This window comes from Ciona robusta, chromosome 4 (assembly GCF_009617815.1).
Source record: "Ciona robusta chromosome 4, ASM961781v2".
Taxonomy (NCBI): domain Eukaryota; kingdom Metazoa; phylum Chordata; class Ascidiacea; order Phlebobranchia; family Cionidae; genus Ciona; species Ciona robusta.
This window is the reverse complement of record NC_143238.1, coordinates 943,763-968,677: the sequence shown is the minus strand read 5'-3', so window position 1 is coordinate 968,677 and position 24,915 is coordinate 943,763. Positions and strand designations below refer to the sequence as shown.

Sequence of the window (24,915 nt, the reverse complement as noted above, 5' to 3'; positions counted from 1 at the left end):
AATCTTCCAAAAAGTACTTTTCACATTTTAATGCGTGATGTTTCCGTTTTCCGCCATTTTCCTGCGGTGCTTTACCGGGGGTTCCCCGCTGAAAAAATATTTTTTCGGGAAAGTTTAAAAGGAAACAGTTACGTCTCATTAACAGATCATCACTCTCTTTTTTACAAGTGGGCGCTCATTTTTTTATATTTTTTTATGAGTCGTATGTAAAGGAAACTGTTATATTTGTGCAAATAGCACACATTCTTTTAATCAGTTTTGGGTGGTACTATTTCTAAAGCTATATAACTTAGTTTAACACCTAACTGTTATTGTATTATTCACCCTACCAAGTTATGAAGTGTACTATTTTACAATGTTCGTCTTGTATATATAGTTGCCAATGTAAACCTTCAAGGCAAACTGCAAAGTATGAAGTGTTTATTGAAAGTTTTTCATACTTTATTTTGATTCTTATTCTTTTATTTTCAACGACATGGCTTTACAGTTGGAGTGTTACCAATAATGATGTAGATACTATCAATTATTTCTTTTATGAGCAGTTGGGGTCCTGGTTTAATTGGTATATATTAATACTTTCCATCAGTGTACTAATAGTGGCATACCTTCTTACACTGTTTATTTCTGGCTTATTGTCTGTTCTGTTAAATCCACACCGTTCTCTCCACATGAGTTTATTTCATAAAATAGTTGTGTGTATTACCTCTGGTCTAGGAATTGCTGGTTACGTATTGCTATTTATGTTTTGGTCGCAACTACTAGATCAAGTGGCAATATCACTTACTATAATTGGTTGGTTTATTCAAATCAGTGTACTACTGCTGTGGGTTTGTTCATTTTTTATATTACAAAACATTGCAAAACTTTATCATAACAAACTAACACGAAGTATTCTTGCTGTTGCTTACTTCAGTATATTTATTTTTCTTTGTCTTTCTCCTTTACTTATTAAATCACCTTGTATCGGTAACCATGCTCTACAAAGCCACAAGCCTGTGTTATTCGGCCACAGAGGGTCTCCTACAGAAGCGCCAGAAAATACAATACTAAGCTTTAAAAAGGCAGCAAAAAATCAAGTTTATGGTTTTGAGTCAGATGTCCGAATTTCCTTGGATGGTGTCCCTTTTTTGATGCATGACCCGACATTACAACGAACCACAAATGTGAAAGACATATTTCCTACAAGAAAACACCATGATGCAGAAACATTTACATGGAAAGATCTTCAGCAACTCAATGCTGGCCAGTGGTATCTGCATGACAACCCATACCTTAGTAATGGAGCATTAAATAAATCCGACAAAGAAGAAATTTCGCTGCAAAAAATACCGTCGCTGGTCGAATTGGCTCAATTGGCAACCATGCACAACACAAGCATAATGTTTGATTTGTTCAAACCATCTAAAGATCATCCACATCATGGTGATTATGTTAATATAACATTACAATCACTTCTCACATCAGGAATTAACCAAACACAAGTGTTCTGGATATACAGTGAACAACAAGACCTGGTTAACAAAATAGCTCCAAACTTTAAATTGGTCTCTAGAACCTTTTTCAAAAATTTATCATCTTTTGAATTTGATGCAATTAACATGGAATTTCCTTACATTAATAAAACTATGACAGATGAAGTACAAGTTATTGCTTACACCATAAACGACTATTGGGCTTATAGTTGGACGTGGTGTACTGGAGCTTGGGCTGTCACAACAGACTTTAGCAATCGCTTTTTACATGTTAACCAACCATGCTGGTATTTAACACAGACACAATACACCGCAATATGGTTGTCAATAGATGCAGTCTGTGTTATGATTATTTTGATATCAGGTTACTTTATGTATAGAAATTATAAAAAGACCAGTCACAAGATGTTTAATAATTCTTCTGGTCAATTATACAGTGGTACGTACAACCGTGATATTGAGGGTATGGAACTACATACTGGTACTATTGTGCACTAAAAGTGATACAACACAAACTTGAACTGTGACTGCTCCGCTCGTTTAATTAACATGATGATATGCATAATGATTTTTAATTGCTTTTTACCTCACTTTACTTTTTAAGTAAACAAAGTGCATGAGTTCTTCACAACAACTTTAAAGCCTCACCAAATCAAAAAAGTTGAAGAGTGTTGTACTTTGTTACTGTAATTTTTTGAAAAAGATCAGATTTAAAGTGCAGTATATTTTCCTGGAGTAATCCATATGATTTAGTTGAATTTGTTTTTTTTCATATTTATTGTGTTTAATTTTGTCACAGAATAAAATCAAAGCAAAATTACTTCGTCTTTTTTGTATTAAGGTAAATTAGAGTCAAATTTTGTATTTAAAGTACAGATAGACCTCAGTGAGCTAAATGAACAAGGACATTCTTTCGTTTAAAACGGCATTATTTTTGGGTTATTGCGTTTTTTAAAAATCCGTGCCATTACGGATGCTTCTCGCATAATCGCGCGCCTTTTCTTTCACATTAGAAAATAGCCTGGAACCTTCTTTTAATTATTTTTAATAATCTGTTACAGTCTCTAACTTCAGGCGTACAGTAACCGATCACTAGTTCTGACGGTTAAAATTCTAAAATATAATACTGTGGGGTAGATGGGATACAGCTTGTATCTTAATGCAGTATTTCCTGAACAATTCACAACACTCGTTAAGAATCGCAGGGTTACGTTTTGTAGGCTATAATTCTGAAAACATCGTTTGTATGCTACTAAATGAGACCAGTAAATAAAATGAAAAAAATGAACTATCTTACCCCACCATACCATATATATTTATTACAATACGTTTTTCCCATAACTGCCTTGAATAATCCCACATTGACAACTCATAAACAACCGCCTATTACACAGCGAAGCACCACAAAAAATATGGCGCAAGATCAACTCAATCCAGTCACAAGTGGCTGTTTCACACAAGAAGTAGATTTTAAACGTTTATTGCATTTCGCATTAATAGAATACAATTTTGCGACTTTCCAAGTCTTAAGCACACGATTAAAAATAGTTCGTAACAAGTTAAAAACATTTTCTGTGTACGATTGAAGGGCCAGCTTCGTCGTATTCTTGTTTAGTGATCCACATCTGTTGGAAGGTGGAAAGTGAAGCGAGGATGGATCCTCCGATCCAGACGGAGTATTTCCTCTCTGGTGGAGCAATGATCTTGATCTTCATGGTGCTGGGAGCAAGAGCAGTGATCTCCTTCTGCATTCTGTCAGCGATACCAGGGTACATGGTTGTACCTCCGGAGAGGACGTTGTTGGCGTAAAGATCCTTTCGGATGTCAATGTCGCACTTCATGATGGAGTTGTAGGTTGTCTCGTGGATTCCAGCCGATTCCATACCTGTTCAACACGTAACACGTATATTTATATTTAAATGTACAGCCTAAATGTTATGAAAATGCCTAATTTATTCTTACTTCTACTCAATCATAGCCTAAGCAATTATAGTAAAATATTACTGACCGATAAACGAAGGTTGGAAGAGTGTTTCTGGACATCTGAATCTTTCATTGCCAATGGTGATAACTTGACCATCGGGTAACTCATAACTTTTTTCCAATGAAGTCGAAGAAGCAGCAGTGGCCATTTCTTGCTCGAAGTCAAGCGCAACGTAGCAGAGCTTCTCTTTGATATCTCGAACGATTTCGCGTTCAGCTGAAATTAGGTATTGGTTTCTGTTTAAATCATGTAGCGAGCAACTGTCACCACAATTTTGACTGAATACTGAAACCTTCCGCACCTGTTGTTACAAAGGAGTATCCTCTCTCAGTGAGAATTTTCATCAAATAATCACTGAGATCTCGACCGGCTAAATCCAATCGAGCAATGGCGTGAGGGAGAGCGTAGCCCTCGTAGATTGGAACATTGTGTGAAACACCATCACCAGAATCCAACACAATACCTGTTTATTTAAAATATAGTTTAAAGTTGAATTAAATAAGTGGTTAAACTTGTTTTCAAATGCTTACCTGTTGTGCGTCCTGATGCATACAGGGAAAGTACAGCTTGGATGGCGACGTACATGGCTGGGACGTTGAATGTTTCGAACATGATCTGGGTCATCTTTTCTCGGTTAGCTTTGGGGTTAAGTGGAGCTTCTGTGAGCAAAGTTGGGTGTTCTTCTGGTGCAACTCGGAGCTCGTTGTAGAAAGTGTGATGCCAGATCTTTTCCATGTCGTCCCAGTTGGTGATAATACCGTGCTCAATGGGGTATTTCAAGGTAAGAATACCTCGCTTGCTTTGTGCTTCGTCTCCAACATAGCTGTCTTTTTGACCCATACCGACCATGACTCCCTATACGGTTAAACAGATTTAATATCTCTATTGGGAGCTACTTATTACAGTTTATTAAATTTAATTTCAAACCTGATGTCTTGGTCGCCCAACGATAGATGGGAAGACAGCACGAGGTGCGTCATCTCCAGCAAATCCAGATTTTACTAACCCTGAACCGTTGTCGCACACCAGAGCGGTTTGATCTTCTTCAGAGTCTGACATTTTGTTTTTTATAATTAGATCTTTACGTTGAAGTATACTGAGATGTGATAGCTGGTCGAGTGTGGTTTGAATGAAGCAAGACGTCGCTTATATAGCAAGCCTTCACACTTAACCAGTTGTTAACGCCTGTCCATGCAAGGGTCGAGAGTGACTAACATGCTTGTTTGCCACCTTATATGGTATGTGTCATTGTAACTGTGGGAATGGGAAGTCGAATATCTATTTTTCTCCTTTATGCAAATACAAGTAAATAATCTGAATAGATTTTAAAAAGTGGTAGATTTGGGGTTTGACCATTGATTAACGAAATATTATGTTAAAACAAATGATAAACCGACAATATATTACGGTGAGGGAAGATGAGACAAATTTTTATTCTTTTTTTCTTCTCATTTGGTATATAGTAAACAAAGAACATTAAAAGAATTATGAAACCGTACCCTCGTGACTCCTATAGACTGTTGTTAATTGCTTAAAACACGATTAGAATATTTTGATATTGTCCACTAAAGGTGTCCCATCTTACCCCACAATAATATATATGCATACTAAAAAAGTTGTACGTTATTTTTCCTATGTATATTTTTATCATTTTAAAATTATTATAGGATTTTTATAAGTGTCTGTTTTGTAGTATCAAAAATGTAATTGCAGAAACTGTGAGTTATATTATTATAAAACAACAGCCGTGGGAAAACCTTCATCGCCTTATGTTCAGTTATACGTGTGACCATGAAGGTGTTACATTCGATACGCTTTGCCATATATGGCATTGGTTAGCGCTGTTTGAATACTCGCACATAATAACAACTGGTTAAGTGTGAAGGCTTGCTATATAAGCGACGTCTTGCTTCATTCAAACCGCACTCGACCAGCTATCACATCTCAGTATACTTCAACGTAAAGATCTAATCTTAAAAACAAAATGTCAGACTCAGAAGAAGATCAAACCGCTCTGGTGTGCGACAACGGTTCAGGGTTAGTAAAATCTGGATTTGCTGGAGATGACGCACCTCGTGCTGTCTTCCCATCTATCGTTGGACGACCAAGACATCAGGTTTGTAATTAAAATTATTAAACTGTAGTAGTGTGGTGGGTAGCTCGCAATAGATAGATTATATATTTCTGTCCATAAATAGGGAGTCATGGTCGGTATGGGTCAAAAAGACAGCTATGTTGGAGACGAAGCACAAAGCAAGCGAGGTATTCTTACCTTGAAATACCCCATTGAGCACGGTATTATCACCAACTGGGACGACATGGAAAAGATCTGGCATCACACTTTCTACAACGAGCTACGAGTTGCACCAGAAGAACACCCAACTTTGCTTACAGAAGCTCCACTTAACCCCAAAGCTAACCGAGAAAAGATGACACAGATCATGTTCGAAACATTTAACGTCCCAGCGATGTACGTCGCCATCCAAGCTGTACTTTCTCTGTATGCATCAGGACGTACAACAGGTAAGCATTTGAAAACAAATTTAACCACTTATTTAGCATAACTTTAAACTATATTTTAAATAAACAGGTATCGTGTTGGATTCTGGTGATGGTGTTTCACACAATGTTCCAATCTACGAGGGCTACGCTCTCCCTCACGCCATTGCTCGATTGGATTTAGCCGGTCGAGATCTCACTGATTATTTGATGAAAATTCTCACCGAGAGAGGATACTCCTTTGTAACAACAGGTGCGGAGGGTTTCAGTATTCAGTCAGAATTGTGATGACAGTTGCTCGCTACACGATTTAAACAGAAAACAATACCTTATTTTAGCTGAACGCGAAATCGTCCGAGATATCAAAGAGAAGCTCTGTTACGTTGCGCTTGACTTCGAGCAAGAAATGGCCACTGCTGCTTCTTCGACTTCGTTGGAAAAAAGTTATGAATTACCCGACGGTCAAGTTATCACCATTGGCAATGAAAGATTCAGATGTCCAGAAACACTCTTCCAACCTTCGTTTATCGGTCAGTAATATTTTACTATAATTGCTTAGGCTATGATTGCGTAGAAGTAAGAATAAATTAGGCATTTTCATAACATTTAGGGCTTAGGCTATACATTTAAATATAAATACGTGTTACATGTTGAACAGGTATGGAATCGGCTGGAATCCACGAGACAACCTACAACTCCATCATGAAGTGCGACATTGACATCCGAAAGGATCTTTACGCCAACAACGTTCTTTCCGGAGGTACAACCATGTACCCTGGTATCGCTGACAGAATGCAGAAGGAGATCACTGCTCTCGCTCCCAGCACCATGAAGATCAAGATCATTGCTCCACCAGAGAGGAAATACTCCGTCTGGATCGGAGGATCCATCCTCGCTTCACTTTCCACCTTCCAACAGATGTGGATCACTAAACAAGAATACGACGAAGCTGGCCCTTCAATCGTACACAGAAAATGTTTCTAATTATTCTATACTGGAAACAATGAACACAATTTATTTATTTTATAGGTCATTTTTTTGTTTTGTTACTGCAAAATTATTTTGTAGCAAATTGACAAATAAATAACCCTAAGTATCTTCATATCTGAAAAACTTATGTAACATGTATCTGGCTGAACGGCTATTTCTCAACAGATATATTAAATAACCGGCTGCATCTGCCAAATATTAACTAATGCTTACATGAGGGCTACTCACAAAAGTTTAGATCAGCATATAACAAATATAGCATCAGACTCAAGCCTTCACAGCATCAACAACGACAGTTTCTTTAAATTGAATTACTGAAAAGACTTTGCGATTTAGAATACAACAGAAAACGTCGTTTTTTAACTTTTCCAGGTGGTGGCGCTAGTAGGCCACTTAAAATTGAATTAATATTTCTCGAACTCCACTCAGTCGAATTGGATTTCCTCTGTTAAACCTTAGAACGTATTTTTCAACTATAAAAATGACAATAGTATATAGCCCATAGATCCATCCTCAACTTTACCATAATAACAATATTAATCTACTTGGATACAATAAAATTTTTAAGTACTCGCCGTCTGCGCTTGCAGAACTAAAAGTGCCGAATCTTTTCTAGATTCATATTACCACAGCGTAAAGAAAGAATGGAAACACAACATAATGACCGTTTAATTTGTTCCTATTTTAGTGATGATTTCTGATCCAAAAATACAATTTCATTTAGTTTTGGGCGTTTATTGTGGAGAGTAACAGCAAATCGTGGCATGGCGTGAGCGAAGTCAAAATTGCACGTGCAAAAGAAGCAATGTTCTTAGATAAAAGTAAAACAGTCGTGTGGCCTGTAGCCGAAGTAACACGACTGGGAACGTATAGGCGGTGAGGTAAACACAGTGGAAATCAATAAAAACAAGTTGGTGGTAAAATACACACAGCAAACGCGCCCTTTCTTTGACGCAGTTCAGGCTCACTTTTTAATAAAATATAACTTTAAAAGTGAACTCCAATTTTATGACTACAATATTCTCTTCTATGGTTTATACAGATTTACAAAAGCGGAAGCACACAGGTTCGACACGGCTTCGTCTTTTCTAGAGACTGTACAATATAACGTGTGCAAAAATACTGTGAAACAAATAAGTTCGCGGTGAAATTTAAAATCCCTTGGAAGTTAAAATACGAAGCTGCTTTCCCGTGTATGTGTGCGACGGAATGGAGTGAGCTTTCCTGCGACGCTGCTGAAGAAACCAGACTTCTCCGACCCATAGTTGGTCTGCTTTGCCGACAATTCTTGCACTTCCTGTGCCATTTTTATGCGGTATCGATACGAAGGCGCAAGCCTCTGTGTACTCGCCTCTGAAAAACGAAGGTTTGAATATTATCGCAACGATAAAACATTCATTATCAATAAATGGACAGAACACCCCATATTTTGTTTATTGCGCACCGTTTTTTTTTCTTTTTACGAGATTTCTTAAAAATCGCCCGGTATTAAGGTAAACAGGTCACAAGACTCACCTTTTGGCTTTCTGGATACTGTCAAGGAGTTCTGCAACACGCTGAGAGAATATGCTTCAGTGGGAAGAGGCGTCCCACTTGCTTTGGTTTCAGCTCTATTAAATATCACGAGTAGGAAAATATTTGTACAGCTTCGGTCGCATACCATAAACATGGTGTTTCAACTTACATTTTTCTTTCAAGTGCGAACGCTTTCATCCACTTTCCACAGTCATCTGGATTCTTGCAGTACATTAAACCGGACTCGCCAGTGGTCGTGTCTGTAACCTTCCAGCCTTGGCATGAGCCTAAACTTGACGATGAATGCCAGTCATTCCCGGAATGTGAGGATTTAGGTGAGTCTGGTTCGGTGGCACTCACTTCAACAGCGTCCAAGTCGATGCGAGCTTTGTAATATAGGAGATCGCGACGAAGCAAATCCTGTTTTGTATAAAAGTGTGTTATTAAAATGGCAAAAGTCAAACAAGCGGACCACTACAGATTTTGTAAACCGACCTTTTTGCAGAGAATCATTTGATGATCAAACAAGAATGCGACTCGTGATTTGGGTTTAGATTTAACTTGCGACAACGCATATACCTCCCCGGAATGTACCAACTCACTACTCCTGGAAAGCACGCTCTCACCCTGCGATGGTAATATACACGTTTTGACCTTTATGAATAATGACTCACAGGACATTACTGTTATTGAATGACCGTACAAACACATAAGCGTGTAATTTCTCATGTGGGCTTTGGCCGAATCATGATTAGTCGTACCTGCCAATTGACGATGCTTGCTTGCCACTGAGATATCTTTCTCACGTTTTCCATCTTTCTTTTACGTTCATTGATCATGTGGGCAACGCCCTTCATTGCTTCTAATGCAGATTTAACGGCATCGTAATCCTGGTGCTCGGGATGAGTGTACTTTAACAGTTCCGCCAACTAAAAACAAATAAAATGTTATACCATATTACAGATCATTATAAATTGTCCTAAACAGTTACGCCTTTACCTGCAACGGGTATTTGCAGATTTTCTGGACAGGAGTTAAAAGGAATCCATCTAATGGAATATCAATCATTTTTTGTAATAATCGACAAGCTTCGAAAAAATGAACGTATTTTTTGAAGGTCAACAAATGTGACAACTCCGCCAGTGCTTGTGGATGGTTGTTACAATATTCCGAGTATATGCAGAAACCGTCTTTCTGTTAATTCAAAATACATCGTTTTTTTTATAAATATTTGAAAATTCATTACGAAACACAACCTTAACAAACTTAAACAAGTAAATCGAACACAACGCTGTATATAATATAAACAACCACTTACGTGTTTTAGAAAAACATTTCCTAGTTTGGTTGTGTGTACTGAGGACGAATCGACTGACGCCTCAAGCTCGGCAGCGAAGTCCCGTTGGAACAGATAGATGTCTTCTATGTTTCCAAACAGAGTGTTGAGTTCTTCGTCTGTAAACATGTCGGAGCGGTTTCGGCAACGAGTCAGGTAGCCCTGTATTTAGTATAATGATGAGTTTAGGCGATTGAACATCTGTGCGGCAGAATAAACAAGAATTCCTACCTGTACTACGTCTTTCAGGTGACCGACAAATACTTTTTCGGAATTGACTATTTCTTTGATGACGTTTGCACGAATTTGGTCTCGTGTAATGGAAGCTTTGCGGGCGTTGGAAGGAGGTTTCGTTATTACAATCTCTGGCTGTTTGGTTTGGTTGGCGATCGACGCCCTGCTGGCTGGCGTCGCATCGGTCAGTGGTCTCCCGCAAACATTGCAATGAATGGATGTCGTCGAACGTTGCTCTGTGCATTGGCAAATGTCGTTAAATGACGTCACGCGTGAAAACTCGTGTGACGTCACTGAGATTTCGTCCTCGCTTTGTGAGCTTGCGTATGACGAAACAATGATGTCACTATTGTTTGAATCTGTACGGATTTGCTGGTTGACGAGAATCTGAAACAAAACTATATTGAGAAACTAGTTATAAACAAAGTCCCTAGATATTTTTCTAATAAATGCTAAAACCAATTGCAATTACATTGTAAAAATTGGAATAAAAACTTTATCAATATTTTTATCTACTTACCCTAACAAAGGTAGCGGGAAACCACCCTTCCACAGAATCGAGTTCCCCCCACCACCAATCAGCATTCGACATGTCATTTACACGTATGACGTCACCAACTTTAAATCCAAGCTCATCAGGGTCCATGGTCACGTGATCCCACAATGCTTCCACGAAGACTCCATTTGTCTGCTGAGCTGAAGTTCCGCCACCCAGCTAATATAATTAAACGTGAATTAGAACACAAGCAAAATAATATGGCGACATATATTTGTGCGCCTTTAAAGGTCTTACAATATTAATCGGTTAGTGATATGTGGACAATTACTTTAAACGGCGTTGTGTGTTAATTTATGCTCGGTTAAAGAACAAACGTACTTGGTTCGAATTTGAGTTCACAAACACCGCGTCCTCTTCATTATCAGGAGTTCTCAAGCGTGTTCCATTCCTTGTCATGGTCCCGTAACCCGATTCGGTCGAAATACCTAAAAAAATGTTAGTTGTTAAGCTTAGGAATGAGGTGTGGCAGGTAATAAACGTCGAAAAATAAATATGGTTTCAAAACGCTTTAAAAGCTTTGGGTGAAACGGTTAAATACAAATTGCCAGCGGTATCGCGACTTACAGCCACTGGACACGGATTTAGTTTTCTGTTTGGGATGCGTATGGCTTCTCACTAACTGCTTTGTACTAGCGCGGATAACTGTAACGTCAAATACATCGTCTACGTCATCATCATCGTCGTCATCATCAAGTGAATAATCACAGTCATCCATTGGCAAGACATCCATATATATGTTGGATGATTTAGCTCGGCTGCGGAGTACAGGTTGTACTTCTGTAGTGTGTGCTCGTGTGCATTGAGGCGTGAATCGTCCAGCTGCTGCTATGGGCTTATCCTTTCTAACTTCAAAGCTACGACGGCAAACTAAATCACGGGTCATTTTTCTATCATGGCGTACAAGACCGCAAGGGTTCGTCATTGACGTCAGGTCACGGGACTGGCATACTTCCCCGGTCGCTCGAACTTTTGAATGCGAGGGCAAGGTGGACGTGGAAACGCACCGAGCCGACCCGACCACCCGTGACAGAAACTTGTTTCTTTTGACCCACGATCTGAATACAGAGTTATGATTCGTATGTTGCCTTGCTTCAAGTTCGTTGGATTCTTTCCGCGCCAACCGGCCGCGAAGTGCTGGGTTTTCTGCAGCAGACATTGAAAGTGGAAACAAAGGGGCAATTGAGCCTTTACGTGTGTGCAAACAAGTGTCCTTGAATCACTCTCATTGTATTGAGCAGGAAATCCCACAAACTATTAAAACGAGCCAGTAATACGCACTGGAAGATATCGATTAATCTCAGGTCGGTATGCCAGCAACAGCCTTAGTTTCACCGCACGCTTTCAGTTAAGCAAAACAATCAACAATAAATTGACGTCACACTTCCTAACAGACGATTGTTTGTATACTAAGTATTGCTGCGTAACATAACGATTACAAAAGCTGTAACTACTCAACCTAATCAATACTGAAACTTCGACCTCAGCTGAACTATTGAGCTTTTCGCGTCTTACATTTCGCTGTTGTAAACACCGAAGATCGAAATTTCGATCCGGCCTCCTATCGCCTTTTTCTCCGCTTACCGAGATGCAAAACAAGCCTCGAATGCGGCACTGCGAAATTTCTTGTTTGTTTTAACGTTAATTTGAGCAGGCGTGAGCGCGACTTGCGCCTTGTGGCAGGAGTTGTACACACGTCAAGCGTCTAAAGCTTTTATGATTGGACTTGTTCCAGCCTCCAGGCTCGATCAGACACGAAATTAAAACTACTTGTGTGCCGCTTAGTGCGAAACTGCAGACAAAACGGATAACACGATAATAATCTGCGCACAACAAAGGTCTGGAGTCTGGACGGCCGCAATATGAAATACATAGATATCTAACACATGATGCACGCATGATAGCTTATACAAAAGCTATTGATGTAGCAAGCAGGAAAATTTATTACTGGCCTTAAGTCGGTGACAGTTTTGTGACCAAAGATCATTTATATTTACTGCAAATCGCAATAATTACGCTAAAGAATGACACGTTTATATTTATACTGTCCGAACACACATACCAGACGAACCAACGCTATACCTTAACAGCGTATACTCTCCTTATAAGGATCATACCTAATACTCGAGTTACAAAATGGAAACTACCTCTAATACAAAACATATCGGCGTTTAAGCAACCGTGTTAAAACTACATACCACTGCATGCAGTTATGCCACATTCCAATACCAACTGCTGCAAATTTTACAGTTTAATCGCTAAGCGTGTTACCTATAAACTACAAACCATATACCTATGTGACAGAAAAACGACAAAGAAACGTTAACGCACGGGCGGGTTTTGTACCAGCAGTTACTACAACTACTGCCTTGTCAGCGTATGAACAGGTACACTGTTAAAATACGTCAAACGCTGGAACGCGTAGCTATCAGTAACTATAATGTTGCTACCCAAAGCAATGCGAAGGTCACATTCTAAACTACAGTATGTTATCATCGCAAGTATTGGGATTACAAAGCAGATTTGTTTCGTGAGTGCACATATGAAATCATGTGACACAATCCGGATTAACGCAAGCTTACTACGGAATCTATGAAATTAGAAGCTTTGCTTAAACTAAGATGTTATCGCATTGCGAATATAACGAAATCTCGATCCATATATGGTATATGCCCAAACTTAACTTACGTAATTTAGCAAGTGTCAAAGCAAATGACGTTTTTAATTAAACTGGCTGCGGTCGGGTCAACAGATGACTTAAACATTGAAAGTATATTACACTTGCTTCAGTACTTCTAATCACACACAATAAGTTATGATCTGCTTACTTCGACCAGCTCGCACGCTGCGACTTCTTCTGAATCGTTTCAAACTTTTCCGGAATCCTGACTTGGTTCGTCTTCTTAATGGTTGGTCCTCATTTGCAGAAGAATCGCTAAGATCGTCAAATGAAGCGTTGGGAACGACGGGCGACGATGGCATGCTAGATGCGTTACGATGCATGTGACCTTCATTATCACTGTGGTAGTTTCGACCGATAGATATTAAAAATCGACGCATGGTCTGATTTTGTTTATCGTGTTCTTAATTTACAAGGTTTCAGAAACTTAAACTTTTATAAATCTGCTGCAGAGAAATTTTCTTACTGTAATAATTGTGAAGGTATTAATTAGTTTATTTAAACACCCACCGCCATACACGCACTATCTGAAGTATAACTTTTCCTAATAAAGCTTTAATTAGACGCTGTACATGACGAAGAGTTGGTGAGCCGTTTTAAAATCTAATACTTGACTCAGCTCTAACGGCTCAGTGATTCACAATGAACAGTTAACTTCTCTGCTCAATGCAACCCTACCATATATTCTCTGGTCGATCTATTGACCAACTGCAAAACAGCGGGCGCGCTGTAAACATATACATCGTGTTCCGGACGTAGATTCTGATTAGTAGCGATGCCTTCAAAGCACAAACATAACAAGCAGCATGAGTGCGAATTAAATGAGATGACGCAGATGGCAGTTATTACACAACTTCACTGACGTAGGTTGAAACAAAATAAGATCCAGAAATCCCGTTCTAACACGCGTTTGGTTTGCATAAATGGTGATGAATAGAAGTAAATTTAACTTTACTGAATGGGAAAAATACGCTGCTCTATAGACCGCCTATTGAAAGAGGTGAAGCGCAAACAACATACAGACCCGGGATACCTCATTTGAAATGCAAGGCGTTCGATAGAAAACACTAAAAATAAAAAGTCGATCGAACTTGCCTTCGCTATACTCAAGCTGTGCAACTCTAAATAATAAATAATGCATGGTGTATAAAGTGCCTATTAACGTTCCAAAATGCTTACAAAAAGCAGGCGCGTTTTTTTTTATTTTATACTAAATGCGTCATCATGTGTACTATCCGTTATTTTCTGAGGAAAAAACGAGTATGCGCTTCTACGCTTTAAGTTACCACTGAATGCAAAATAACAACAACTGCTGATTTTAGGGTTTTGCTACTTTTATATCAAATTTCACATTTCCAGAAATAACTCAACTTTGCAATGACGCAATAACGTCACGAGAATGCGTCCCTTGACACGTGATAACGCCGCCAATACTGCGAAGCACGCAAAGTTACGCAAAAGTCCCTTGCTTAGAGTGTGTGTAGTTAATAGGTCGCTAACGCATTCTGACAACGCATGACTAATTAGAATTTTGCGTCGCTCGTCTTAGCGCAGTAAATATAATAAACAAGAGTATAAATAATTCACAACGAGAGCACGGACGCTTCGCGCATGCACAGGAAATAAAACGAAGCCACCATTTATGTAGAAGCCAAGAAACCCATAGTAAAAATAGCACCGGAATGCTTACTGAACTGCCATTAATTTAATTCTTATATAAGCTATCGAAATTAAGTTGCCGTTTTCGTTTATATCATGTGACGTTCACAAATTACGTAAAATTCTAAAAAATAAAATAAAATGCATTACAAATCGGCAACAGACACAAAAATAAGTTTTAAAATATAATCCAAATCACTAATTGCTTGCATGCAGCTAAAGCAAATAACTGTCTTGTTTTTGTTTACCGTTGTCTATACTGTTACTGATATGACTCTCCTCTGATCACACGTCAGTGACGAGACACAAAGACGTAATAAATGTGTCGTGACTGTCTTTTTCCAAGCAAAGTACAAAAACAAGGGAACTTTTGCTGCAGTTTTATAAAACAACACGAGTGTTGCCGAACTTTTGGAAAACCCAACTTTTCTAACGAAAGTAAGACCTTTAATGCTTCGTCACGGACCTATTAATTATATCCTGCGACCTATCCTGTTTATGCTACACGATATCAAAAGCACATATTACCAATTTCAATACTTATTTTGACTGTAGACTAAAACTCTTATCAATGTCTGCGTATAACGATTTTGTTTAGACATGTTATTCTGGTCGTAAAAGACACGAACGTCATGGTTAGACGCGCGTACATGTCGTTTCGGCGGATACGGTCGTACACTGCGGGTACAGGTTAAAAGGCCGTACGAATTCCCATTATTATATAGGCGCTGCATGACGTATATTGAAAGCATCAACGTAATTTATCAACACGAACGTTGTCCAAAAACTACATGTTTTGAAATGTAAATGCAATTCCTACCAGACATGCTGCCTTGGATTCGACATCTTTCATCGTGAACTTGCTGCCCTCGAACACCATAGTATGAGTGGAACGTTCGATTGCCAATTTCGTTGTAATACTGTAAAAGTAATTGCCCTAATTAGCTGGTAATAAGAACACGGGTCATAGCTACAGTTATTACCTTAGTAGGATAAAAGTGCAGTAAGCTATCTGGCATCGTGTTAATTCCACCAATGACGGATAATGCTTTACGAAGGTGGCAAGTTTCAACCAAAATTTCCTGGAAAACCAATACAGTATTATTGAAAGAGATATTTATAACTATTGCAGATCATACGGTGTATGACTCATTTAGTTTTCTTGTTTTCACCCCCAGTTTTTATCTTCCGATTTGTAACACATTGTTCATTTTATTAGGTTTATATTTTTTTGTGCACGAATATATTTTTTTTAGTTTTAAATTAAAGTAATTAAAAACCTGGTCAAATGGTGTTCGAGAAGAAAGTTCTTCTTGGCTAAAACTAGATCCAATGAATGATAGACGAGGTAATATCTCAAAGTCGTTTGCTTCGTAAGTCGAGTTCACTTCAGAAATCGAAACTTTTTTCGTCTTTGGTGGCACCTTGCGGACACACCCATTTCCGCTTGTTGGCGTAGCGGAGTCTGGTTTAGTTTTCGGTCGCGGAAGAGTGGACGGTAGTTTGGAGATTATTTCTTCATTGCATGGACTTGTTATTTCGTTATGCTCGGGAATGGCTTGAACGTCCCATCTACAAAGTTGAATATCAAAGTTAATCCTTAGTCACGTTCGAGTAACGAAGGCGGTGTACACCTGGTTGCTGTTAGAATTTATTCCAAGCTAATATTTGTTAAGTGACAGCAATCTCTATTTGTACCTGAAGTTTTGAACCTCGGATAAAGGACGAATTCTTCGACGTGAACTTCTATTTGAAGAGGACATGTTGTTGCTGATAGCGCTCCATCTTGTCATGGCTGTCTTAACCTTTTCGGCGTCTAAACCAGCGATTGAGTGCCGCTTGTATTCGTCGTTTAACTGTGAACATATAGAAGTTAAATCGTTTCATCTTTTAACACAATAGTAAATTCTAGTAATAGTATGAGTTGTGTAAATACAAATAATCCTACGTACATGCTAACAAACAGCTCAAAACCATTCATATACTGGTATACTTTATCATTATTTGGTATACCGAAATCTAATTTTACAAGAAAAAATAATTTGCGCCCAGAGAAGAGTTAATATATATGGTCTATTTACTATGTGTGTGTGTGAATGTTTGACTTTCGGGTGGTTTATATATTAATCAAGTCCTTGCTCATTTGTCATTGTCACGCTGTAACGTGAACGAATCTACAACAGCGAACGAAATACAACACAGCTTGATATAACCAATATTTCCACGAAGCCGGAAAATCTCAAACATTGAACCAACGAATAGAAACCACAATGGTTCTTAACAATCAGCGGTTTAGAGGCGTGCTGTGTTGGTAAGGTTAGCATGGCAAACATCAAATATATGACAACCTCTCGCAGTATCCCGGCACGAATACGTAACTAGGAAACAAACCTTAACCTAGAGATATTACCCAACTATTCAATTTTTTTTTAGTTTCGTTTCTTGAAGAATGTAAGATATTTAATAAGTAAACTCGCGGTGTACGGATATTGTGTTTCAGTCACTATATGTTCTTTGAAAGCAAATGAAAAATTTGTAGATAGTACAATAAAAATTCAGCTTAATAAATTAAAATATTCTTGTGTGAAATACCTGTGATACGATTGGAATTGCTTTCATGTCACGGTTGGTTGGTTTTAAGAGTTGAAGTGACATTCGCCTTCGGATGGAGGAGTTCTTGGCAGAGATTTTGCTGCGGGGTTCCCCCGAATCCGCAACTATTTCTGCATATTTTATGAATAACATGTATTAGGGTATGAAAAGATTGGACAAGTTTTCATTTGTTTAAAGTCCTATTTAGTACTTAACAAAGAATACAGAATTATATAATCGTATTCTTACGACTCTAAAAAAGTGTTGTTGTCTGTTTAAAACACGACCAGAAAATATAGAATGTAGGCGCTTACGGTATTCTAACTTACCCCACGGTCCTATTTTATGTATTATTTTCCTTCAAGCGTATCGGGTATGAAATACATTAAACATACCTTGGTTATATTGGTACGATGCGGGTCGACATATTGCCACTGGTTCATTTGTGTTGCAAATGTTCTGCTGGGATAAACGGAAATTAAACATATTAAGAGATGAACAACTTCCACTGGCGCTCATTTTCCGAGGTTTTGGGGTGGTTGGTTTGTTTGGTTGGGGTGGTCTGGCTGTTGTGCGAAAGTTTTCTGGATTGGATGTTTTCAATTTCATCGATTCAAAAAGATCGTCTTGTAAGGTTGGGGATACAGATCTACGGTTGAACTGGCGCAATTGTAAGTTCGGCGGGTTGTATAAGGATTTTGCTCTTCGGAGCTGCTTTGGTGGGTCCGGTTTCACAAAAGAGTCAGCTCTCGCCTCCGGATCGCCAATCTCACATGACACGTTTCGAACATCCGAAATGTTCCTGTCATCTTCAAACACTGACGCGTAGCTGGATGCGAGGCTGCATCTCGCAGCTGTTCCGATCCCTATGGTGAGGATAGATGAGCAGGGAGTACTTATCCCTGTCATGCTTCCACATATGCTCCCGTTGAGTGTAGTTTCCGGGCCAGGGATTGACCTGATGAAACTCATACGGTCCAGGTAGTTAGATGAGCGGAGGTAATCAATGTTGAGAGAGCATCTATTAACAGTTGAGCCATTTACTTTATCGGCGTGTTTCATCGTGCGCTAAACTAATATGAGATACTTGAAAACGCTTAACCAAGAAAACAATATACGACCCGAGAAATATCGTGCAATATACTTTACACTCATATGGGTGGTACTAAAACAAAAAAAATGATTTCAACTAGAAATACATTTACATTAAAGAGCTAACAAATAGCAAAACCTATCCTATTTTAATTAAATTACTTTAAACAAAACATCGTTTCGTGGTTATGCAACATTAAGCAATCAATAGCGCATATGTCATTGTTGTATTTCGCCTCTTTTAAGGAGCAACTACAGAACTTATAGCCATGAAGCAAAAACAATATTATTTAAGTGACCTGATGTGTTTTGGGGGTTATGGTCTCTTTAAAGCCGTTATTAAATTATGTTATAACGGCGATAATTAATATCGCCATTACAAGTAGTTGAGCTAATGAATTAAATGCGTTAATATACATAATCGGAAAAATATGTTACCACCTTAAACCTATACCGGCAGCCTAAGAAAGATGAAAATCGTCTTGGGTTAATTTAAACACCTTTATACTGGTCAAGGTGTGTTATAAAGACATTAACTGTTTAGAGACGGAAGCTAAACGAATTACACCTGAACATAGGTTGTCACTGAGACTAAAATGAAACGAAGCGTGACTTTCCCACGCTGTACCTCATCATTGTGAGCTGTAGTCACGCACCGTGGATACAAAAAATAATCATGATGGCCACAAAGTGTTTGACACTCGAGTTATTTTGTTTAGACGTCAACTGTTTATACCTGTTTATCACTTGTTGGTGAGTCTGCTGGTCTAAGCCTTCTGTTTGAGCGACGCTGTGGTTACGAAGCTTGAAACCATCACTTTGAACGGAATCGTGAACCTTTTCGAAGGTGAAGTTTCCTTGACTGGCGGTCGGGTCAGATTGGAGGAATAGTTCGGGGTCATTTAAACTATGACGTAAGAGAAGTACGTCATCCGTTGAAGTGGCTGACTTGGAAATGTCTTCCGTACTTCTCCGAGAAGTTTGACGCCTCGGACGAGGTTTTTCGCGCAGTATAACTTGTTCGTATGGTTTTCTATTCCCTTCAGATTCTTCGCGGGATACTGAATGTGGAAACGTGTTTTTAGAAATGAAAATATAATTTTAAAACAACCTCTTACTTTTGTCTTCCGAATCATTGGATGACCGGCGTCGCACCCTTGTAACTCGTGTAGCGTAATCAGCGTGTACGTTCCTATCAGTTTGCTGTGAAGTTATCTGCCCGATAAAACAACCCTCGTTACAAACGGGAGTTTCATGAAGGTATCAAACTAAGCCATGGGAATTTGAAGGCATGCGATTACACAACGCTATAAGTATATGTTGTTCTAAAGATGAGAGCCAGGATGTGGTTACGTCATGTATTAGCTTTGTTGAGAGATGTCCTATATAAAGTCATCGGTGTGATTCTTGTAAACTGATCACATAGTGAGCTATTAACATTGTTACACCAGTCAAACTAAATAGAAACCTTGTGTCGAACACACCATGGACAATACACGGCTGGAAATAAGGCGGAAACAAGAACTTTGTCTGGGAGTTTGATGTATCAGCTTACAAGTCCCCCGGTGTATGACATACGACATTGACAACGTATTTTGCAGCGGACACAACCGTTTACGCGCGTTTAGGTCACGGTAATTTATAACAATCGACGACACGCTCAAACTTGAAATGGAAAACAGTTTTAAATTAAAGTGAAATCAGATTCTTGGTAAACCATAATCTATATTAGCTGGAATTCTCTACGGGCAAGACAATAGCTGTACTTCCACCTGTATATCGTTTTACCTTAATACGTTCCGAGACACTAGGGGGTTAAAAGTAAATGAGAAATACCCTTCCGTAATTCGACGCATGCGTCCCTTGATTATGTTTTGATTGTAGGGTTATTTTCTTCTCCTATCACTTGAATACTACTTTCACTACACCGCTTTTGACTTATTTATTTCTCATTTGCATTACCGATAAAACTATATCAATGTTGTAATGCAGAATAATAGCTATTTCTTCTTACAGTATTGATATATGCTTTTATGGCCATGGAAACGAGGGCATTGACATTGCGTTCACCGGTGGTATTTTATGAGTCTACTTTTATAAAGCCTGAACAATGATGCATAAAACATGGTTCAACCGGTCACCACTATACGCCTGGTGTTCACATTGATCCACATTGGAAGCAAACAAATTAGTTAAGGTCGAAGTTAAACCGGTCAGATAATGAAGGTACGGTGGTCCGTTTAATTCTCAGGGGGCCGTGTAATTAGATCTTTGTATTTCAGACAAAATATACCGAAGCTAGTTTAGTACATACGAAAATTTACCTTTAGTTTACGGAATCCTACGGAACCCATTCCGTCTTTTTGTGGAAAGGAAGTATTTGTGTTAGTTGAGTGAGATTTGGAAGGCTCGGCCGAAATGTTATTTCCATTGTCTTTCTTACTAATCTTATTGGTTGCTGAATCTGATGCATTCTTGTTGTTGATTGTCCCTTTTGCCTTCATCGGTTTTCCTGTGGCGTTTTCTGCCATGTTGTTCTGGCGCTTGCGTTTTTTACGCATGAAAGGAAATAGCGTCTTCGACAGCTTAGGCGTCTTTCTGGATGATAGAAGTTTACTTTTGTTGTCACTGGTCAATTTAACGTCGTCATTTTGCAAGCGAGTTGGAACGGATTGAGACATTTCGTCGTCCACCCTTCTTTTGCCTTCGTGTTTTAACTTCTTGGTTGAGTTAGATTGGGAAGGTGGGACTTCTTTCTTTGAATCGACAGCGTTTAAATCACCGACCGTGAAATTAATGTTGTTTGGCTTTTGCAGGTCTTCGGGGAGAGGTTCCGTCTGAAAATACACTGCTTATACGATTGCAATTGCATATTAAATACACATATTAAACACATGTAAAAACACATATTAAAACTCACCCGATTTGTCCGCATACGGCTTGCTAACAAATCGCTTTGGGAACTTTTGCTTTCTTGTGAATTATCCAAATTCGAATCATAAATAGAAGCGCATGGAGCACTAAGTAAATCGTCGGCGGTAATGTTTGTTAAGGATTTACAAAGCCTTTTCCTGTACGACGGATCGTGCTCGCTAGCAGGATTTCGGACACTGTTTCTTAGTTTAAGCTTGAGTATATTGGCTTGTGACGAACACAGGAACGAGTTTCTCTTTGTTCGGAAACTTGTGGTTTTATCCACGTTCTCCTGCAGATTGATCGACGACTGGCAGCGAGGTGGTCTGAGATAATCCTGAGTTATCCCGGGACTTGTTACTGGCTTGTTGAAATCGTTTGAGTAGGAAACTCGATACTGCGAACTTCCTCTTAGATTTCTGCCATTAAGTAAAATCTCTTGGCTAATTTGGTCGCTGACTACTGTTGTTTTAACTTGACTATGATGCAGACAGTTTGTTGGTAGCACTTGCTGCGTTTCTGTTGTTGTCGCTCGCCTACACAATGACGAACTTCTTCTCACTTCGGCCACGCACACCGAGTTTGAAAAGCATTCTTTAGCTGTCACTTCAATTACAGTCACTTGGTCTGTTGCGTCAGACTTCGGGCAGGAGCTATAAAATTCAGCGGAATTGATATCGTTAATCGAATTGCGACCCTTCGTTCGTCTTACATGGGAGAGAGAGCCATCGGCGCTCGTTAAATTCTGCTTTACGACTATATCACCGCTCTTAGTTTCCACGTTATGATCGACTACCTGTGATGACTGGGCGACAGCAATGGTCGTATGTGAAGCCTGCGAGCGATTCGGTTCCGCGCTTGTGAACGCTGAAGTGAAGGTCTGCTCAAACATACTTTTTTTCCTCAACTCGGCATTTCCCACTTGCTCGATCGCAGATAGGTCTGCTGGTTGCTTTACCGTCACGCTATCGTCGTTTCGTTGCGCTTTATTCCATATTGGGAGACCGTCGAAATGATCCATTCCTGGCACCTGGGTTCTCTCCCCATTATGGTCGAAACTTTCATTAACACCATGTAAGTTAGGAGGAAGAATATGTGACGTCGTTAGGATCTTTGTTGAAATATTCCCTTTCGAAGTTACTGTTTGCACCTCTGCAACAATAGTGTTGTCACGTGGCCGAGTGTCAAGTGACACGGGACACCCTCCCGCCCCTAGCCCGTTCGTGTTTTGGGTATCAACATTGTCGGCCTCGCTAAAAACACCACACCTGCCGCTGTCAATAATTCCGTTTTGTCTGCCGCCACCAGCTCGATATGGATCAGAGTAATACATCTTGTAGAGAGGGGCGGGCGTACTTTTCTCGGTCAAGCTGCTGTCAGGTCCGTACGTAGCGGCTTGTCTACAATTGCTATTTAGTATTACTTCTGGTCGCCGATGAAGCGCTGTGGTTTCCTGCACGAGCGTGTTATCGTAGTGTGACCTGCGCTGACATTGTCCATTAAATCCTGAACTTACGTTAGCTTTGAGTGCAAATTGATCGATATCGAAGTGAGGGACTCTCATGCTGGTGGTCACATTACCGTGGCCGAATACACCAGGGCCTCGGGAGCTAGCGAACCAAGCACGTACATCTATCAATGGTTGCTTGACAGTAATCCTTGACTGGCCATTGCTCAATGCGGAACGTTCGACCATATTGCAATAAACCTAACAAACAATTATCTCGGCACGGCCAAGCAACCTACATAGAGAACGTTCTGTAGTTTAAAATAAGTTAATTGAAATCATAAATATACAATATTAAGACTGTAGATTAACAATTTGGTTGAAGGCTAGTTTGACCTGTAAATACCGGTTCAAATATTTGTACAAAACAGTCAGTAAATATATTCCGAATTGACAAAGCTCGTAATCTGAGCCTGCATTTATAACAGACTTTAACCGCAAACCTATACAAATGCTACATCACTCTAAACAGTCTTTGCCGATATGCAGTCAAAGAAAAATATTTGTTTTCGATATTCGACGCCAAGGCACCGAGCCTGTAATTTGCTCTTAGTTATCACGAGCTACTAACACCGTCTTATCCGACTCCATGTCGTTGTACTCTAATCACGAGCTTGGCTGAAATACGAATTATCCTACTACCCTGGAGAATGTTTGTGATTGTTATTGGCGTGTGTGTGCTGCGCAATGTGAAAGATTACGTGCATACGTGCATACCAACAATCATTTATATACAGTTGTTCGCGGATTAAAGCCTACCGCAATATATACGTAATGAAATAATCCAGCAGCATGAACTAATGGTTTCTATACTAAATCTAACGTGGTCCTGTTTTTAACTAACCGTCCAAAACTGTACACAGTACCAGCTCAGAAGTATATATGATTGATCGCGCCGATCTCACAAGAACGTTTACAGTAATCCGACAAGGCAAATAAGCAATGTAGCAAACGTGGGCCTGGCGGAGAAACAAGAGGTAACCTGGTTTATCCTTTTATCCACGTACTGGCCTCATTTGGTCGACATTCAACCATAAATAAACGATAACCTATATTGCTTTCACATTCCTCACCGCATACCAACCGTCGCCCATACACCATGTGCTTACCACATAATATAGTTGACAATTAACGACCATTTACAGGTAAGATGAATTCTAAACCCCTTTATGACTTCTCTATCTACGAACTGTCAAAATCGCGTGCGTTCCCGTACACCAAACAAAAGACACGAACAGCTATAGAAAGCATCCAAAGCATTTTTGTTAAAATGAAGACGAACCATAACGGTCGTTTTTTTTTTTCTATAAATAAGACACTGAACATCATTACTATTGGTTCTGCTACGCGCGGTCAAATAGCCAACGTTCTGAACGCTTGGCGGCAATTGAAACGTGTGTTTATAATTTTCGCTTCCGTGAGATCGGTTCCAAGCAGGGTAGTCCGGACACTTATTTTAGCGAAGCGATAGAACGAATCAGCAGTAGTTAAAAGCCACTTTGAGTGCACTTCAAATCGACAGAATATACATTTCCCCACTATTGATATCGACCGAATCCCATTGCTGATCTAACAAACTCAAAACCGGTGTCAATAAAAGGTTTGACCAGTTTTTTACAGCTATTAAAGTGCGCATAGATAGCACACAAGCAACATTTAAAAAAAAATACCACTGACAAAACTGATTTTTGATCGTACATCTAATAACGACATTCACAACAGTTTATATTCCAACTTTAATAAGGAGTCCTCGCCTGGTTTGGATGCGAGACTTTTATATGTGTGGCTAGAACTATAGAGGTGTATAGTAGATTGGGGTAAGATGGGACATATTTCATTCATTTCCTCGACCCATTTGGCAGTAAACAAAGAACATTCAATTATAA

At 39.3% G+C, this 24,915-nt stretch overlaps 4 protein-coding genes across 4 annotated transcripts; 2 read left to right on the top strand and 2 right to left on the bottom strand.

Moving 5' to 3' along the window:
- Positions 1 to 46: 46 nt before the first annotated feature.
- Positions 47 to 2,292, top strand: LOC149736339 (glycerophosphodiester phosphodiesterase 2-like). The gene has a single exon (XM_089876640.1). It carries the CDS (start codon positions 336 to 338, stop codon positions 1,968 to 1,970), a length of 1,635 nt encoding a protein of 544 aa, XP_089732766.1. The 5' UTR covers positions 47 to 335; the 3' UTR covers positions 1,971 to 2,292.
- Positions 2,293 to 2,936: 644 nt separating this feature from the next.
- Positions 2,937 to 4,593, bottom strand: LOC149736338 (actin, muscle-like). Its single transcript, XM_089876648.1, has 5 exons — positions 4,384 to 4,593; positions 3,987 to 4,311; positions 3,758 to 3,919; positions 3,481 to 3,672; positions 2,937 to 3,357 (listed from the first exon to the last, which is right to left on the bottom strand). Exons 1-5 carry the CDS (start codon positions 4,513 to 4,515, stop codon positions 3,032 to 3,034), a joined length of 1,137 nt encoding a protein of 378 aa, XP_089732774.1. The 5' UTR covers positions 4,516 to 4,593; the 3' UTR covers positions 2,937 to 3,031.
- A 770-nt stretch (positions 4,594 to 5,363) lies between these two features.
- Positions 5,364 to 7,057, top strand: LOC149736337 (actin, muscle-like). Its single transcript, XM_089876647.1, has 5 exons — positions 5,364 to 5,572; positions 5,655 to 5,979; positions 6,047 to 6,208; positions 6,294 to 6,485; positions 6,614 to 7,057. The coding sequence occupies exons 1-5, from the start codon at positions 5,441 to 5,443 to the stop codon at positions 6,937 to 6,939; spliced, it is 1,137 nt and encodes a 378-aa protein (XP_089732773.1). The 5' UTR covers positions 5,364 to 5,440; the 3' UTR covers positions 6,940 to 7,057.
- Positions 7,058 to 7,659: 602 nt separating this feature from the next.
- On the bottom strand, positions 7,660 to 23,294 carry LOC149736336 (uncharacterized). The gene is made up of 20 exons (XM_089876618.1): positions 21,530 to 23,294; positions 20,934 to 21,446; positions 19,728 to 19,824; positions 19,346 to 19,670; positions 17,913 to 18,538; positions 17,518 to 17,648; positions 16,624 to 16,781; positions 16,206 to 16,497; positions 15,909 to 16,007; positions 15,746 to 15,845; positions 10,908 to 11,014; positions 10,551 to 10,745; positions 10,028 to 10,417; positions 9,779 to 9,958; positions 9,460 to 9,654; positions 9,222 to 9,389; positions 8,956 to 9,087; positions 8,630 to 8,880; positions 8,461 to 8,555; positions 7,660 to 8,298 (listed from the first exon to the last, which is right to left on the bottom strand). The coding sequence occupies exons 1-20, from the start codon at positions 23,216 to 23,218 to the stop codon at positions 8,114 to 8,116; spliced, it is 5,928 nt and encodes a 1,975-aa protein (XP_089732744.1). The 5' UTR covers positions 23,219 to 23,294; the 3' UTR covers positions 7,660 to 8,113.
- Between the last annotated feature and the right edge of the window lie 1,621 nt (positions 23,295 to 24,915).

What these genes read in the sequence shown, in the direction of transcription:
- LOC149736339 (XM_089876640.1), top strand. Translation starts at nt 336, where the DNA reads ATGAAGTGTACTATTTTACAATGTTCGTCTTGTATATATAGTTGCCAA.
- LOC149736338 (XM_089876648.1), bottom strand. Translation starts at nt 4,515, where the DNA reads ATGTCAGACTCTGAAGAAGATCAAACCGCTCTGGTGTGCGACAACGGT. An exon ending in TTGGGCGACCAAGACATCAG is followed by an intron (nt 4,312 to 4,383) that starts GTTTGAAATTAA and finishes TTAACCGTATAG; the next exon opens with GGAGTCATGGTCGGTATGGG. An exon ending in TGCATCAGGACGCACAACAG is followed by an intron (nt 3,920 to 3,986) that starts GTAAGCATTTGA and finishes TTAAATAAACAG; the next exon opens with GTATTGTGTTGGATTCTGGT.
- LOC149736337 (XM_089876647.1), top strand. Translation starts at nt 5,441, where the DNA reads ATGTCAGACTCAGAAGAAGATCAAACCGCTCTGGTGTGCGACAACGGT. An exon ending in TTGGACGACCAAGACATCAG is followed by an intron (nt 5,573 to 5,654) that starts GTTTGTAATTAA and finishes GTCCATAAATAG; the next exon opens with GGAGTCATGGTCGGTATGGG. An exon ending in ATACTCCTTTGTAACAACAG is followed by an intron (nt 6,209 to 6,293) that starts GTGCGGAGGGTT and finishes ACCTTATTTTAG; the next exon opens with CTGAACGCGAAATCGTCCGA.
- LOC149736336 (XM_089876618.1), bottom strand. Translation starts at nt 23,218, where the DNA reads ATGGTCGAACGTTCCGCATTGAGCAATGGCCAGTCAAGGATTACTGTC. An exon ending in ACCTGAAAGACGTAGTACAG is followed by an intron (nt 9,959 to 10,027) that starts GTAGGAATTCTT and finishes TACTAAATACAG; the next exon opens with GGCTACCTGACTCGTTGCCG. An exon ending in AAATGATTCTCTGCAAAAAG is followed by an intron (nt 8,881 to 8,955) that starts GTCGGTTTACAA and finishes TATACAAAACAG; the next exon opens with GATTTGCTTCGTCGCGATCT.